The sequence below is a fragment of the Nematolebias whitei genome, chromosome 19, assembly GCF_014905685.2.
Source record: "Nematolebias whitei isolate Nwh7 chromosome 19, NemWhi1, whole genome shotgun sequence".
Lineage (NCBI taxonomy): Eukaryota > Metazoa > Chordata > Actinopteri > Cyprinodontiformes > Rivulidae > Nematolebias > Nematolebias whitei.
Genome location: NC_056516.1, coordinates 31,870,593 through 31,887,678, shown reverse-complemented (window position 1 = coordinate 31,887,678; position 17,086 = coordinate 31,870,593). Strand labels below are relative to the sequence as shown.

At 40.4% G+C, this 17,086-nt stretch overlaps 1 protein-coding gene across 1 annotated transcript in view; it reads left to right on the top strand.

The window, feature by feature from the left end:
* Positions 1-15,772, top strand: part of samd12 (sterile alpha motif domain containing 12) — a 138,022-nt gene extending 122,250 nt beyond the window's left edge. The window contains exon 5 of the mRNA XM_037693445.1: positions 15,615-15,772. Coding sequence (XP_037549373.1) covers positions 15,615-15,646 — 32 coding nt within the window. The 3' untranslated portion in view covers positions 15,647-15,772. The remainder of the gene's footprint in view (positions 1-15,614) is intronic.
* Positions 15,773-17,086: the final 1,314 nt, after the last annotated feature.

The following is a 17,086-nucleotide window of genomic DNA, read 5'->3' as shown; positions in this document are numbered from 1 at the left end:
GAAGACTGTGGAACATTTGTCCCACACACAGACGATGGACTTCTGTTCTGGGTCAGAACTTTTCTATTTAATGCGTTTTGTGGTAAAATATTACATAAAAAGAAAAATCACAGATTTTCCTGTTCCGATATGAGCAGAATATCACAAACGCCTTCATGATGCATCTAATGCAGCTACGAGCACTGCATTTGTTAAACGGCTTCATCGTGCTTGAACTGTCCTCGCTCTTGCTCAGAAATTTGCTCGAACGCGAGCTGTGTGTACACACGAGCGCTTCGGCTCTCTCGTTTCTACCGTCTTGAACGCACCAGAGGAGCTAATTGTTTGTCGAATTGATTTCTTATTTAATTACCAGACGAGCAAATTAGTTTAAACTTGAAACCCGAGAGCCACTCGAGGGGAATTGAAGTGATTCCAAAAGTTTTCAATGGAGAAGAAAATTAAATTTTCCTTCACGGTTATTGGTTATGTGGCCGAGAGGAAGCGTTGTTCTACTCCAGATTCATATCTACAGAATAAACAGAATCCCTTCCTTTCTTGAACTGACTAAATTAAGAAGATATCCTTAAAATAAACAAATAAATAAAAATAAAACTTCCGAGTGCGTCTAATTGCCAACGACTGTTTCCTTAAGTTGTCGCTGAGTGAAAGAGGATAATGATGCCATCAGAAGAAATGGTGCCTTCAGGGACAAAACGGCTGCACAAGCCAGATTAAATGGAAATTGAGGAAAACAGAAAATGTTTCCAACCGTTAAACCACCGCATGCTGCACAGTTTTATTGTTTTAAGTGGCGCTGTTGCAGATTGGTTATTAATCGACATAAACTTTGAGCAGAACATTTTCTAGAAGTTTTTGTTACCGCGCGTGTCCTGTTAGCCACCTGTCCTTTAGCATTATTAGTGTCTTTTAAAGTCCAAATCTTAAAGGATTTTGTGACATTATATCATTTTCTTGTACATTTGCTGCTACTCTAATGCAACACATGTTGAAGCCGTATTCAAGATGTTGAATTTATTTATTGTTTTTTTGATAAAGCAAGCTATTTTTAAGTCATGTTTGCACCTTTTGTGCACATCAAACTGTTTTTGGTGAGAAAAGACAGCAAGTCTTTCCAAAGTGAAGATTTTTAAAAACTGTGTTAACAAAATTAATGCATCGAGGAGAGCTGCGTTGTACTTCTGATCTATTTTTTTTTTTTTAAATGCTTACAAACAGATCTCAATCTAAAGGAAAAGTATTGGATAAAAATATACTCTATTCACTTAGAAAACGCTCAAGGACACGAAGATTTTTACCACTGTTTACACAGATGTACAGAAGTTCTGCATGCATGGAACAAATTCACGAGAATCTGCAACGGGCATCGTGCTAGAATAGTTTTTATAAGCTTTATCAGCTCGCAGGCAGACACTGATGACCTCAGCCACCCAGCTGCGCATGCAGGATCAAATCAGATCCTCATTCAGTTCTCGCTGACAGTGGAAAAAACTTTAACTCAAACACATGGTTCATGGGCGGTTAACATTCTCAGCCATAGTAGTTAAAAAAAACATCCATAAACCTTGACTAAAGTTCCCTGACAAAAAGTACGGGGTGAGCTTTAGGCCTTACATCACCCTGTTATAAAAATTCTATTGTGTGCTAAAACAACGATTTATCTAAAGGAATTTGTAAACGATGTTTAAGATTTATGGTTAAAATCGTTTTGAGGTTTTGTCCGTTTAAATAAGTATTTATAGTAAATCAGGCCGGAGACGTGTATAATTTAATTTTTTCTATAAAATGTTGTTTTTTGACATCACTTTCCATGAAATCAAACTGACCCTGTGCAGATCTCAGATGCTCACTCAGTTGGTCGTTGAAATTATTAAATGCTAAAAACCAAGGATGCACGATATTATCAGCATGGTATTGGTATCGGCCGATATTAGTAATGAAGTTAAATATTGGACATCGACCATTCCATCAAAATAACTCGCTGATATAAAAGGCGCTGTACAGTACTTTGAGCTACTTCTAGTATGAAGGGTGCAAGGCGTCTTAAACCCTTCCCTCACTCTTGCAATATTCTAAACAATGTTTCTAAACGCTAAAACTCTAAAAGAGCACAGAATGTCATGATCTCAGCTCTCTGCTTCATCGGCTCTCAGCCACCTTCAAACGCTCTTGGCCACGCCCACTTCACCGCTCTGCACGGAGATCAGCTGATCAGCTGCAACAGGAAGTTTATCCTGCAGTGTAGGCTGCACAAAGGTGCAGGACATGCTAAGTGATTAAAAATATTTTAAATAAAAATTGCATGCCAATCGTGCAGCTCATCCATCAGCCAGTTGTGCGTCATGTCCAATCTTATTTTGAAAAACCGCGATGGAGCAAGTCCGCGATAAACAAACCGCGAAGTAGCGAGGGACTACTGTATACTGTACATTAAAGGTGCTGTTTTAGTATGACAACCCAGTGACAAGGATGCCTGCAGCTCCAGCACAACGTTATGACGTCACGCACGCCGTTGAGTTTAGATTTGTGAAAATTTACAAATGTTACGCTTTTTGAGTGTCGTCATTGTGTTAGAGAGAGTAAATGTCATCAATAAATTTGACATTAACATAATCCAAGCTGAAGTGTTGCATCATTTTCAGCAGCCTTTTTGGCATCTGCATTTGGTAGCAGGACAAATTGACAAAGACCATGCAGAATAATGTATTTTAATTCAACAGCAGAGAAAGCTATGTAGTCTCTGTAAGTAGGTCTAGGGCAAAAATATCGGTATTGGTATCAGTTATCAGCCAAATAAGTTTTAACATTTCAGCATAGCGGATATCAATCAGCCAAAAATCCAATATTGTGCATCCCTAGTAAAAACCAGTTGTGCAGGCCTCCATGTACGCCACCATTAAAAAATAAAATGTGTAATAAGACTGGATCATAAATGGAGCATAGTAGACTAAAATAAGTACTTTATAAATAGAATAGCTGATCACAACTAGATCAATATAGCAATAAATAAACTGAAGCAATAAATGGGAAGCTAAAACGTGGTCGAGTCATTCAAAGTTTCTGATTCTACTTGATGATGATGGTTCTGGACGTGGTCACATCCTCCATCTCTTGTCATGTAACGCTCCGATGGTTACGGCTGATTTCAGCCCCTGACAAAAGAGAAGGACGCTGATGGAGAATCTGTACAGACGCAGAGAGGAGCGTTGCTGAGGTCATCATTACTCGCCAGCTCTGCTGGAGTCTGAGGAAGAGATGAACAGAAGATGGAAAATGCAGCGAGGGATGCGTTGCTTTATTTATTTTACTTACCCTCAGCGGCCGTGTACTTCAGTCCTTGTTGTCGAGTCATCACATTTTGGTGGGAAATGAGATTTGCCGTGCTTCTAAGCTGGAGGACCGTCTTTAACCTCAGCTACTGAAGCACTTTTCCCACTCAGCGACGGCAGCCGAGCCTTTTTGCCTGCGCTGCTTGGAGACCTCTCATTTCTTTATTTCTTGATTATCAACATGGCTCATTTGGGTCTAGAAAGGCCACAGCATCCATTGAACAACTCAAGGGTGGGGATAGTTTTCTTTAAAGGAGCACAAAGTGCATCAACAGGTGTTTGAAGGGCAAATTGGAGAACTGATAGTTTTGCTTTCCTCACTTGAGCGGCTTTTCATCCGATGGATCGTTTGCTGGAGAGTTGGGAGTGTTTGCTCTTATTTTTTTTTAGAAAAACTACATGGAAATTTAAAAATGTGATTAGTGGCTGATTCAGCAGAAAGCCGTGTTTAAATCCTAACATCACATTTACTATATCACCTCTGTACTTGCAAGAAACAACAAGCACAACTCACAAATATTAATGTACTGAAATGCACATTATTATCCAAGTTCACTGAATTGGTGGAATTTTGCATTGTTCTAAAATGACCACAGTAGTCCCTCGATACTTCACGGTTCGACTTTCGTGGACTCACTCTTTTGCGAGTTTTCAATTTAAGATTGTACACAACACAATTGGCTGATTGATGGAAGGCGACAAACCTGAGGGGCGGACTGGCCATCGGGAGCACCGGGGCATTTCCCGGTGGCCTGGCCCGCTCGGTGATCGCCGAGGGGTACTAAAAGTTCGGTTCAGGTCGCGCTTGATTATTTTAAATAAGCAATCCATGCCGCTCGTGTGGCTCACTCGGGTATAAGACCATCCCTGCCCCCTCCTTTCTTTTACCAAGGCTGTCACTCTGCTCTGCTGTGACAAACAACCTCAGACAAAGAAAGGAGGGGGCAGGGTCTGTCTTATACCCAAGTGAGCCGCATGAGCGGCATAGATTGCTCATTTAAAATAATCTAGCTCAACCTGAACCGAGCCTTTAGTCCCCCTCGGCAATCAGTGAGGGGGCCAGGCCACTGGGAAATGCCCCGGTGCTCTCGATGGCCAGGCTGCCCCCACAATCAGTCTGTCTTCTCTCTTTCGCTGTTATTTTAGAGCGTTTAGAACATTAAGAACATTGTAAGCGTGTGGGAAGGGTTTATAAAGCCTTAAAATATATAGAAATACTAAAATAAATGTAACGCCCCTACTTTTCAAATTTTCACCTATCGGGGAGGTGTCTGGAACCCCCACGATAAGGGAGGACTACTGTAAAACATTTACTTATTCAGTGTATAAATTCCAAATATCAAATGAAATCATGAGTTTATCAATCAGAGTTGTAGAAAAACAAGTTCAAACCAATGTAATGAGCTGCAGGTGAACCGGAGTGTGTCTGCTGCTGTAATAAAAATGGAGTCAGAATTTCAGTGTGCCTCAGACAGGGGCAGAACCATTCTCTGGAAACACAATGCAGGATGGCGCGCTCCAGCTAAATAAATTATCACGGGGGCTATTTTTAAGCTGAAGTGTAAATGCAGTAATCCTTGGAGCAGGAGCTGCGAAGAGCACAGAAGCCACATCAGGGAATTCAGCTCTGCCTTTATCTTCGCCTCCCGCCCACCTCCCTCTCTCATCCCTCTTCCTCCACTCCCCACAGCTCCACAGCGTCCCTGCACCTCCATCTTTCCTCACTTCACGCGTTTCCAGTTTCTCTCCCCCCCCCCCCTTTCTTTTCTCCCTGTGCCTTTCATATGGTAAAACCCTCTTTTCTGTCGGAGTATTTTGCTTATCGCTGAGCCCTCTGTGGGGACTCCACCAAGTTCTATTGTCGTAAACAATAACGGACCTTTGAGCAAGACAGGGAGGGGAAACATGTAAGTGGCACCCAAAGAAGCAGCAGTCAGAGGATATTAAGCCACAGTGGGTCATTCTTCAACTTGCCAACAAATCTTTTTTTAAGCGGTGTGAAATGTGAGGGCCCCCATTTTATTCTTGGTTCTGTGTGTGAGAACACTGTCAGGCCCGGGGAGAGTTCCTCTTAAGAGGCTGCAGCTCTTGTGTGCCGTTGTATTATGTTGCTTTGGGGTGTGAGAACAGAGCCTCCTCCGGTTCTGTTTAACATCGCATAATGGGGTGTCGTTAATCACCGGGGCGGGCCGAGGTTTTACAAGGTTAATGATGGTGTGGCCAACCTCTCGACTTGTGTCCCGTTCCTTCGCTGTTTATCTGTCCCTGCAGAAGCACGAGCTCAAAGATCTCTCATCAACACGTCTGTTCCACAAACGCACCACGACAATAACCCCCTCCCCATTTACGACAGAACATCGGTGTGATGTTGGTGCTCAAAGGCTCCAGGCACCCCGAGGAAGTTGGTCGTGTCGGTAAACGTCCTCTTTACGCCGTGCACGGTCTACAGCTGTGTTGAGTTGGCTTTCGTCTGTATAGAGCTTTAAAACACGATTTCTGTGTGTCTGAACTATTATTAATGTGAGAGCATAAATACTCAACCTGTTTTAAGTATAAAGTATATGAATGTTGTGATTTAGCGTTATTTATGTTTAATCAATGTGTGAGCAGTGTTGCTGGGCCCTCAACTCTCAGCTGCTTTACTCAGAGAACAAAGAAGGATCGTTTCCTGCTGCACGAACAAGTGTCTTACCTGTCTCCGTTTCCCTCAGAATTATATCAAATGTGAACGTGTATGATTATCCTTAGCACTTGTGAGATTATATATAACATGAAGTAATTAGTGTATGATTATACACGCACACACCTTGTAGAAAATGCATCATTTCACATCATCAGAGAAATGTCAAGGCTTGTCAAAAGATATAAAAGATATCAAATCCAACAGTTGCTGCCACATTTCTGGGCATCAAATGTGTGTTTAATGTCTTCCTTTCAGAGAAATTGTCAGAACTTTGTTGCAACGTTAAGATTTTTTGCACGTTCCTGCAACGGTACATGTTACTTTGCAGCAGCTCGCAGAGGGTGGGAATCTTTAGGCACCTCACGATTCGACTGAATCACATTTCAGATGTGATTACCTTATTTTCCAGCGTATACGTCGCATGAGTTAAAAAAAAAAGCATCATGAAGAGAAACAAAACATATCACTTTGGCATATGTCGCATTTATTATGCGTCACCGCTGACCCGTCGTGTTATGCGTTTATTTAATCGTCAAAACTGCTTCATTTCACCTGGCGTGACGCTGTTCATCCATCCATCCATCCATCCATCCATCATGGCCGGAGCTGCTAGCTCTCCAGCGTTCCTCCGCCTGCACCAGCTGAGTGAAGCAAGCGTGCATGGGGGGGGACTCGCTGTTGCAATTCTTAGAAATGTAACATTAACACTTAAAAACAATTGTTTGTTTGACTTTATAGCAAAGGTGTGTCTCAGTTTAACTTTTCCTTTAATAAATGCACTTTAATGGTCAAAACTGCTTCATTTCACCTGGCGTGACGCTGTTCATCCAACCATCCATCCAACCATCCATCCAACCATCCATCATGGCCGGAGCTGCTAGCTCTCCAGCGTTCCTCCGCCTGCACCAGACGAGTGAAGCGAGCGGGCACAGGAGGACTCGCTGTTGCAGTTGAAATTTAAAGTGTCAGTCCAAAATTGCGTTATGAATATGGGGGAAAAAATGTATACAAGTCGCAGGACTGACAAATATATGCAAAAAAACTACGACTTACAAGAAATTACGGTGTAAAACAAATACTGATGCATCCAAAATCCTGCATGGAAAAATATCCTGAGCATCAAATGTCTGATCTAACTAAAAGAAATAAAATATTTCCTCCACTCTGCAGCTGGAAACAGTTCCTGCTTCTATTTAAACAGGATTTTGGGAATGAAATGAACGAGAGGAGTGAAACTTTGTTCAGGAACATAAGATTCTGTGGTGAAGGAGGACTTCCTTCACTTTTTCCAACACTTTATTTCTGGTCCTGTCAGAGTGTGGGAACAGCTGCGATGATGTTTCATGGCTCCGAAAGATGCAACAAAGTACACCAGCCATGCTTTTCAACCCCTGAATGCAGACTCAATACTTTGCAGCAGAAGTTGCAGAGAACTTTGCCTTTGTTCGCTCCGTGGTCCTCTGGTTAGCAGCAGCAGCCACCACCAGCTGGTTCTTCTTCCTCCATGTGGAAATATGTAATGTTATCTTTTTCTTTTTTTACTTCAAAGAAGCCAAAATACTCCTAAACTCTGGCTTTCAGTTCTGGATGTGTCATTTAAATACATTTGTCAGGCATTGAGCGGGCCTTAGAGAGTGGGAGGTACTTCTGACCGATGGATATCATTTGTAGACGGAGTTTGTATTTGCACATTTTTTATGTTTTGTAATGCTGATATAGTCTAAAGAGCTATCTACAGCAGGTAAGATAGTAATCGATCATTACCTTTCCACAAAATCCCACTTCAGAAGATCTGGTATTCCTTCAGTGATTCTAATTAATAATTGAAAGTACTGTATTTTTCGCTGTATAGGTCACACCTTTTTGCATAAATTTGCAAGTCCTGCGACTTATACACCGAAGCGTAATATTTATTTTTTTTCCCATATTTATAACCCAATTTTTGACGATTTCTTTCATTTTGACATGAAAAATATTAAACATTACCATTTTCAGCCACTAGAGGGCCTTCGAGGAATATGGCAAGCCAAGTGTCTCATTATTAGGTCAAAGTAGCTATTAATGAGACACATGGCTTGCCATACAAAGCCACCTCCATCTCGCTCCGGAACTCCTGGAGCAAACGTCAAATCAGCTGCATTTCACCGCACCGCCAGTCGAAATGCAGCTGATTTGACCATTAAAGTGCATTTATTAAACTGAGAGACACCTTTACTATAATGTCGAGCAAACAAACAATTGTTTTTATGTGGTTATCTTGGTAAATTTAGAAGAAGTGCACAGTGAGTCCTCCCTTTGCGTTATCCGACTTGCGCAAATCGATTTTTGAAATGCAGCTGATTTGACCAATATGATTAATTTATTAAGGAAAATTTCAACTGAGACACACCTTTGCTATAATTTTGAGCAAACAAATAATTGTTTTTAAGTGTTAATCTTCTTAAAGTCCTTCCGTGCACACTTCCGTAAATGGCAGCCAATTGATTTTTGGCACAACACCGGCCCACTTTTCCAGGTGATCAGCGGTGACTCATAATAGATGCGACTTGTACGGTGAAGCGACGCGTTTGTTTTGTTCCACTTTATATGACATTATTGGAGGGATGCGACTTGTACGTCAGCAAGTATGGTAAATGCTCTGTGCTGTGATTTTTGCTTGCTTTCTTGCCACAATTTTGATCAGAATTAGTTTCCTTTAAATCTGAAGCTACAGTTTGGTGTCCAGAGGACAAGAGACTGAAAATGTTTTCTGCCTCCAGCTGAACCAAACGGCTCCACCTTTACAGGCTAATCCATGCAATTATCAGAGATAAAATTCAGTGTTTGATCTTGCTTTTTATTTTTGCTGCTCTCTTGCCCAACTGAAGAGCAGCTTATCACAGTTTTGCTGTTGATAAAATGTAAGACGTGAAAATAATAACACCGACTCTCAAAATGCTGTTGCATTCGTTTAATTCCTCACTTTAGAAAGATGAGCGTTGCTGTTTGCAGCACGTTTTCTTTATATATTTAGGTTTGAGCTCCAATGTGTGTAAGCGGCAGTGATAGTTGAGCAGCTGACATCGTTACGGGGCGATCGTACTTTCTGTTTAACTCCATGCATCATCCACACGTTCAACCACTCTCAGATCTAGATGCACGCACGTTTCGCATGTTGTGACGTAACTAGGGTTTGTGTTTACTGTTCATCTTCTTTCTCCTTTGCAGTTCCCTCTTGTTGTTGACAAAAGAAAAAGTAACTAAATAAAATTTGAGGATTTAGTCGCTGATGCCTCCTGAAGAAGCTCTGGTTAAGGGTTATGTAGTGGAAGGAGGAGGAAAACGTCCTGTTCACGTGTTGATCCAAATTACTCTTAAAAAGACAGTTTGAAGCTTCTAATGTAGGGTTATGAACAATCAGTATCTTACCTGTTGTAGATACTCTTTGTACCGTGTCTAGTTGAAGAAACGTTTAATTTCCCATGAGCTAACGGCTAGTTTGAGCTGGTCCAGAACTAAAGGGGGGCCGTGCCTTCTTAAAAACTCCAGTCTTCAAAGTTGACTATAAATTTACATGAATGCAATTTTGTAAATGTTTGTTATTAATGTAGCATTGCTTATGTAGTTGTTTTGGCAGAAATATTAAATTATCCCTGCTGGAAATGTTTCAGGTTGCATCAGATATGCTCGGGGGGGTGAGCATGTGTGGATCTGTATGACTAACGCTCTCAAAGGATATGGTAATAAATGTATGCAGTGCACGTTTATTCTCTGAATATTAGCATAAAAAAACAGGCCATGTATTTTGGACAATATCTAAAACATTGCAGTCGTGACCAAATGCTGATCGTCCACTTTAGTGAGGGTGTTTTGAAGCAGCTGTAACATTTTGTGCACAGATATACAGCAACAGTGCTGGTTTGTATCAAAATCACAAAACACAATATCAAAATATTGGTTATAAAACGTGCAAAAAAACTAAAGTTTTTTTTTTTTTTTTTTTTAATGTCCATACATTTTTTTTATGCATGTCCTCAGGCATACATGTTCGAGCTGCTGTTACGCCGTATTGTTTTACGTTATTAGTGTTTAGCGTATATCTTAGATCTTTTAGCGTCCCGTTTGGCGTTCGTTTAGCGTATAACTTCGTTTATATCTTAGATCCTTTTTTACAGTTTCTTTTTATACTTTATATTTTTGCTATTTTTGGGTGTACCTAGAACCCTGAGTAACATTTTTGCATAAATGTGCATTCTCTGCGACTTATACAGTGAAGCAACTTATTTATGTTTTTTCCCATATTTAGAACTCAATTTTTGGCTAAAAGCTGATGATTTCATTCATTCTGAAATGGAAAATATTGAACACTACCATTTTCAGCCACTAGAGGGCCCTCGAGTAATATGGCAAGCCAAGTGTCTCATTAATAAGGAAAAGTGGCTATTAATGAGACACATGGCTTGCCATAGTGAGCCACCTTCATCTCGCTTCAGAACTCCTGGAGCAAACGTCAAATCATCTGCATTTTGCCGCCCCGGCCCGTCTCAGCGGAGGGGCAGACTGAGCGCAGCTGACCAAAATCGACTGCCTTCTCTGGACTGAATGACAATAACACACCGCTGAAGCCACGGAGCTCGAATGTTTACCGAGAAGTTGCTTAACTTCATCGTAATTAATGACCAACTGCTATCAGTTGTAGAAAACTGAAGATTTCACAGCTTGATACTTACAGCCAAGAGTTTACCCTCCAGGAGATATTTATCAGTACAACAATAGACAATCATAAAAAAACATATGAATTGAAAAATACAAGAAAAAAAAATATATAAAAAAACAGCTACGTTATAAAGTGATGTAAAATACTAAAAACAGGAACATGTCTGTGTTGGTTTATGCCCTGAACTTAGCAGATGTTTGAAGCCATTTAATCACTTTAATGTCCACTTTAAAGCTAGTAATAAAAAAAAACATGTTTTGTGTTAGCAGGATTAAATTCTAACTTTGAAACTTATCCAACATTAATAAAACTTACCTCATGTTGCCTTTTTGGACATGCATGCATATATTTGTACAAATTGTACTTGCCTGTAGAGAGGAGATTATTACAGCCTCATATAAAATCAATAACGATGATGATATCAGGACGGCATCGTCCGATATCCAGGTTTAGGTATCGGGATCAGATCTGAAGTTTAAAAATGTGGATCGGTGCATCCCTAATCAAAATCGACTTGAACTGGATACATGAGTGGGTGCTGCAGCACTCCCTGCACCCCTGCTTCGTATAGCCTTTAACATTCAGAGCTTCGCCACTCCAGATATTTGTAACTATTGTTCACATAAAAACCGAGTTAAACATGTCGTGTGGCAAAACTGAAGATTATCCTAAACCTTATTAATGATCAGTATATATATATATACATATATATACTGATCATTTCAGAGTTGAAAAGCTCTGCAATGTGCTTTTTATATGATTTATTTTTGTACCTCAAACTGTTTATGGACAGGAGGTACAAACACACCAAAAAACACAAACAAAAAACTATAGGTTGTAAAAATACATATGCAGTAGTGTGCATGAGGCTGAATACTTTAGTAAATCTGCTGCACTTTTTTCTTGTTGGACGATTTTCAGTCTGTTTTCCACTGTTTTTTGTATTTATTGATTGATTTATTTAGTATTTATAAGTATATTCAACAGTAAAACAGAGTGAGAGACTGTCTGAAAATAACGAGTTCCCACAATAATTACACAAAAAATTATAATTTCCCACAGTAAACACAAAAACATTCATGAGCAAAACTAATCTCTGTGGCACGAAGAGGAAAGATTAATATCGAAGCAGGTTTTTTCCTCTACAAGAGGACGTAGCAGCTCAGTCTTGGTAAACAGATCGGACCTGAATGGACGGAACCGGTTTGTTTACAAGTTCTGATCCAGATGTGGAGCAGAGGTGGCAGAGCTGCACACTGAGGTGTGTTCGTTTAAGAGACGCTCTGATGACTAACGCGCGACAAACAAAAACAATATTATTTCAGTTCGATGCTGGAGCACACGCACGAACAAGTCATTCACACGTCTATCTGTTTAATTGGAATTTGGCAGATTGTAGTAATTATGTTTTTTTACTAAATGAAAAGTGCTTTGCCCTTTTTCTATCCTTGACAACTAAAGCATCACCAGCAGAGGGATAAACAATCTTTATTTTTAACAGTTGTTTACTGGTTTAAAACCAGAAATGCATTTTTAAATGTGACATGTTCAGATCTTTGAGCAAACACGGAGAAATAGTTTAATTTATAGCTCTAATCAGACCACCATCTTAAAGTTCCTTACAAGAGCACCACCTGATGTTGCGGAGGATTATCTGCAACACGATTAAAGAACGGCTAAGACTAAAGGAGGTCGTGGATCTAAATTTTCACAGCCGTTCATGCAGACATTTGTAAACTTTTACAAAACCACACGTTTCATTTTCCAGGGTTATTTACACAAGATTTTATGTTTTCAAGCAGCAGCGTCAGCTAGCTGTAGCCAGGGCTTAATTTGTAAACCGATCGATGCTGGAACACAAATAGCGGGCAGGCCAGCGGTGGCCGTTGGAGGTGGGTAGGGGGAGTTGTCTGGAGATCTGAGGATCTTCCCGCAGAAAATTTTGAATGAAGTAGATGCAATTTCCTGCATTTTGGTGTATTTTAACAGGTTGTTAAACATCTAAGTTTACCTACATTTGTAAACACTCCACTTGTTTCGAGCATCCTACCCCCGCCCCCCTTGACGGTTCCGAGCCCGACACTGTCCCTGCTCGTCGTCGGACCACATGTGAAACCTCCAGGCGACTCCTCCGTCTGTTCATGGCTCCTGCCTGCGTACGGCCGCCTGGTTAGCTCTGCACTCACCTCCACCACTCTTTTAGGGGTGGAGATTATTTCAAGGGTAGAAGCAGAAATGTTTACTTGAAGGAGCAGCTCGTATGTGATATTAAAAAGTCGTAAGTGGCTGTTGTGTTTAAAATGAGTGTTTATGTAATTATTTTCAGTTTACGTATCCAGTACAAGTTTTATTTGTTCAAGGCAGTCAATTTGTTCATAACTTTATTATTAGTAAGCCTGAGAGTTACCGGATCCAAGCAAACAGTTACCGGAACGCACCCTTTCAAAATAAGAGTTCCCGGAACCTGTTCCGGCAGGATCTGCCTCAAATTAATCCCTGACCCGTAGCACTTCCAGTGCTAGCTGGAGCGCTTCTAGATGGAATATTTTATTTTTTGCCAGAGTTCCTGCGTAATGAGATACTGACACAGGTGTAAAGATTTATAGATTTTGCATTGATCGCTGTCAATTATTTCAAAACGGTTGCAATCCAGTTTAATCTTGGGTCCACTCAGGTTAACTCATCAGCTCCATTTATCCAAGCTGGCCGCTCAAAGAGCTAATATGTAGAACAGGTGAAACCCCACTTCAGAAGATCTGAACTAGCCCGTTAAGCTTTGTGAGCTCAAATGTTGTCCATGATTTTATGGCTGCTTGATATTTTAAAACTTGATGCAAGTGCTAACGTAACAAGCTACATGTGCGTCATGTCTGTTTCTGAGTGAGTGACAAAAACCAAACAAGTTTGTGTAAAAAGAAATGAGAAACTCAGGAGGAGCTCTTCGCTCATATCAGGTAAGTCTTTGAGGAGAGTCGACGTAAGCTAAAGCTAGCTGTAAATTTATGATTCAAATCAGAGTCTTTGTGTAAACGGATTGTTTCTGAGTGACGTAATGCAAACTACCCTTGAAATGAAGACGTGGAGCAGCATTTGTTAGGAGCTCTGAGGACTCTCCCCGTCCTCTGAAGACGGAGGAGGGGGTCTTTGGAACGTGCTGACAGCTTGTCGAGGACCTCCTACGACTGTTATGAATTTCATCTCTTTGTTGTGTGTGGCCCTGCCTCTCTGATGAGCGCTCGCACTAATTCTGTTACTCGTTGTGTTTGTTAGCTGGTGCACTGTCGACATGCTTTATAGCTCAGTGTGATGCTTCAGAGTCTGTAATGGTGAAATGTTTGAATTTGCACAACCTAATGATACGTCTAAGGTTAAAACCTGTTTCCAATCTGCCTCTAATCAAAGTTGGAAAAATTCACAGTTAAAATATTTTAATTGTTGCAGATTCCGTTTAGGAAAAGGACAAATGAGTGTGTCCATATATGATGTGTGCAAGTAGTTATAAAGTGAGAAACAGATTCATTATGTACATTATTCTTTAAAAACCATAAAATTGACAATAATGCCAAATGAAATGCAACTGAATAAATTAAACTGTACATCACAGGGATTTTAATGTTTGTAAAATAGCTGAAACATTCATTCAACCTTCGTTTAAACAGGTTAATCCCATTGAGCCTCAGACTCATTTACAAGAGAGACCTGATTCATAACAGAGTGATGACAGCAACGAATAACAACGACAATAGATAGTCATAAAATAGGCATACAAATTTAAGTTTCTCTTTTTTTTTTATAAATCGAAACAAAATGGCAACCAAAAAGACAATCAAGAGGAATAGCAGCAAAAAAAACCAGCTAGATCACAAGGCGATTTAGACAAGAGTCCAAGTTCTGGTCCAGGCAGTCAGAGGATCCAATCAGGAGAAATCAGTGAAACCTCCAGGATCAGACATCAAAGTTCACGCTCAATAATCCAGGAAAAAAAATCCAACTGGACGGTTTTTCTTTTATTTATTTATTTATTTATTTTGTTGTTGAAACGTTTCTTCTTTCATCCAGAGAACTTCATCAGTCCCAGGAGGCACAACTGATTATTGATTGATTGATATGAACAATAATTACTGAGCATGAACTTTGATGTTTTGAACCACTTCAGCCATGGCTGCCTCAGAGAAGTCAACGGGGGAGAGGGCGGGCTCCAGAAACCATCTTATCACCAGCAAACTGGTTGGTCCACTATGGGAGTGTGCTGCTTGTGGGACTGAGTTTGTTGTGGCTCCTCGGACTGATGAAGTCCTTTGGATGAAGGATGAAACGTTTCAACAACAAAAAACAACATTTGATTCATCCCTGATTTCAGTCTACATTTCGTGCGTGTGTGTGTGTGTGTGTGTGTGTGTGCGTGTGTGTGTGCGTGTGTGTGCGTCGACTGCGAGCACAATGCTGCCCTCTGCATTGATTTTTCTTCTGCCGTTTTATAATTACATCCCCTCTTTTTATTTGTGCCCCTTCCCTTTTTCGTTTTTTTTTTTTTTTTTATTCCATCTTTATCTCCTCCCCTTCTCACTTCTATTTTTCTAATTCCCACCCCCCGATCCATTTTTCTGCCTCACTGTGCCCAGGCTTGTTATCTGAGCTCTTTCTTTTTTCCCCGCATTTGATCTCAACTTCTTAATTTCCTTTCTCGTTTACGTCACTCGTCTTGGTTTCATTCTGCGACCTCCCTCACTTTTCATGGTCTGTCTGTTTGCTCCTCTGTTTTCATCTTATTGCTCTCAGGGTTTGTTTTTTTATACCAACTCTCATCTCCTTCCAGTGGGATCACATTCCTCCTCTTCCTGTTTGATTTCTAATGTTCTTCTATTGTTTCACGGGTGTTTTTCATCTGTTCTCTCTCTCTCTGCAGCCTCTCTGGAGTGCAGTCCGTCTTCACCGTAGTTTGATGGACCGGGCCTTCCTCGCTGCAGAACAACACACCCATCCAGACCTCTTCCTGAACCGATCAAAGTTCTTCGTCTCACACGTCGAGTCTTCATCCTCACTTTCACCAAAGACTGGTCTGAGAAAAAGAACCTGCCTTTTTTTATTTTTACTTTTTTTTTTTTTATCTCAGCCACTCCTGAAAGTCTCCCTCAGTGATTCCTCACAGCTTCCTACAGACATGACCAGGAGTCTCTTTCCTTTCTGGCTGCACCTCCTTCATGCACACGCACAAACCTTCAGCAGAATCAAAACATTTAAATCTGAAGGATTTTTTTGTGTTTGCACAACAATTCTACCATTTTCCCTTCTCTTCCACTTCAAACTGAGACTTGCAGAGTAATCCATTGTCCTTCCCTCTCCAACATCCTCTGTTAGCCCCTTCTTCTAGCACTTTAATGTCTTTTCTCCTCCGCACAGCCTCGTGGCGTTCTGAGCCTGGTTCTGCTCAGCTGAGGACTTTCTGCAAGGCGGAACAAAAGGCTGTCTACACGAACAACACGCTTCCCTTTCATTCCTCTTCATCCTTTGACTGTATTACCACAAAACACAAGAAAGGGACATATCTTACACATTATGTGTTTGAGTTTGTTCCCTCTTTCAAACGGACTGATAAAAAGTGTTAGACGACGCCTCGTGAAGTATCCATTCCTCTCCATGCCACGAGGATGAAGGAAAAACTGAACTGTGAAAACAAAAAAGAATAAAACTAGACTTGATTTGACGTCAGTTACCTTAGAGCAGGGGTGTCCAAACGTTTTCATAGGTGGGCCAGAACTGTCTAGATGAAAGGACTCATGGACCAGAAAAATCAGAATTTAAAGGAGAAAAAAAAAAATTCTCATATTTAACCAATTTACTATTTCGGAGAAAGGTTTTGTTTAAATTCTTGTAAATCCAGAATATTCAAAACCTTTATTTTTTTTATGTTTTTTTTTTTGTTTATTTTATTAGATTTTGGGGGGCTTCTATTTGTTTTCATGTGCTTTGAAAGTTCATTTTTGTTTATTTTCATAGACAAGAGACTCCGCCCCCTTTAAAAAGGAGGTGGAGCTTCAATCACCCATTTGGACTGTGGACGGCCCAAATGGGTCATCAAAGTTCTGATAAACAGCTGGCAGTCGCAAAAACAGATCCATAGAAGGCTTGAAGGGACACTGATAAAGTTGATCAACTTGTTTGCCGATGATACTTTATATTCTTTGAAAAATGTCAAATTTCTCGCCATCTATTATTAACTTAACTGAAATGATTTCCTTTCAAATCACTTGTTGTAATTAGCCAAGTTTTGTGAATCATTATCCAAAATTCTACTTTTTGGTAGATCAGTGAAGGTTGGTTGTAGGATAAGGGGATTAATTATAGATTTAAAAAAAAATTGTACTTAATTTCGCTCAT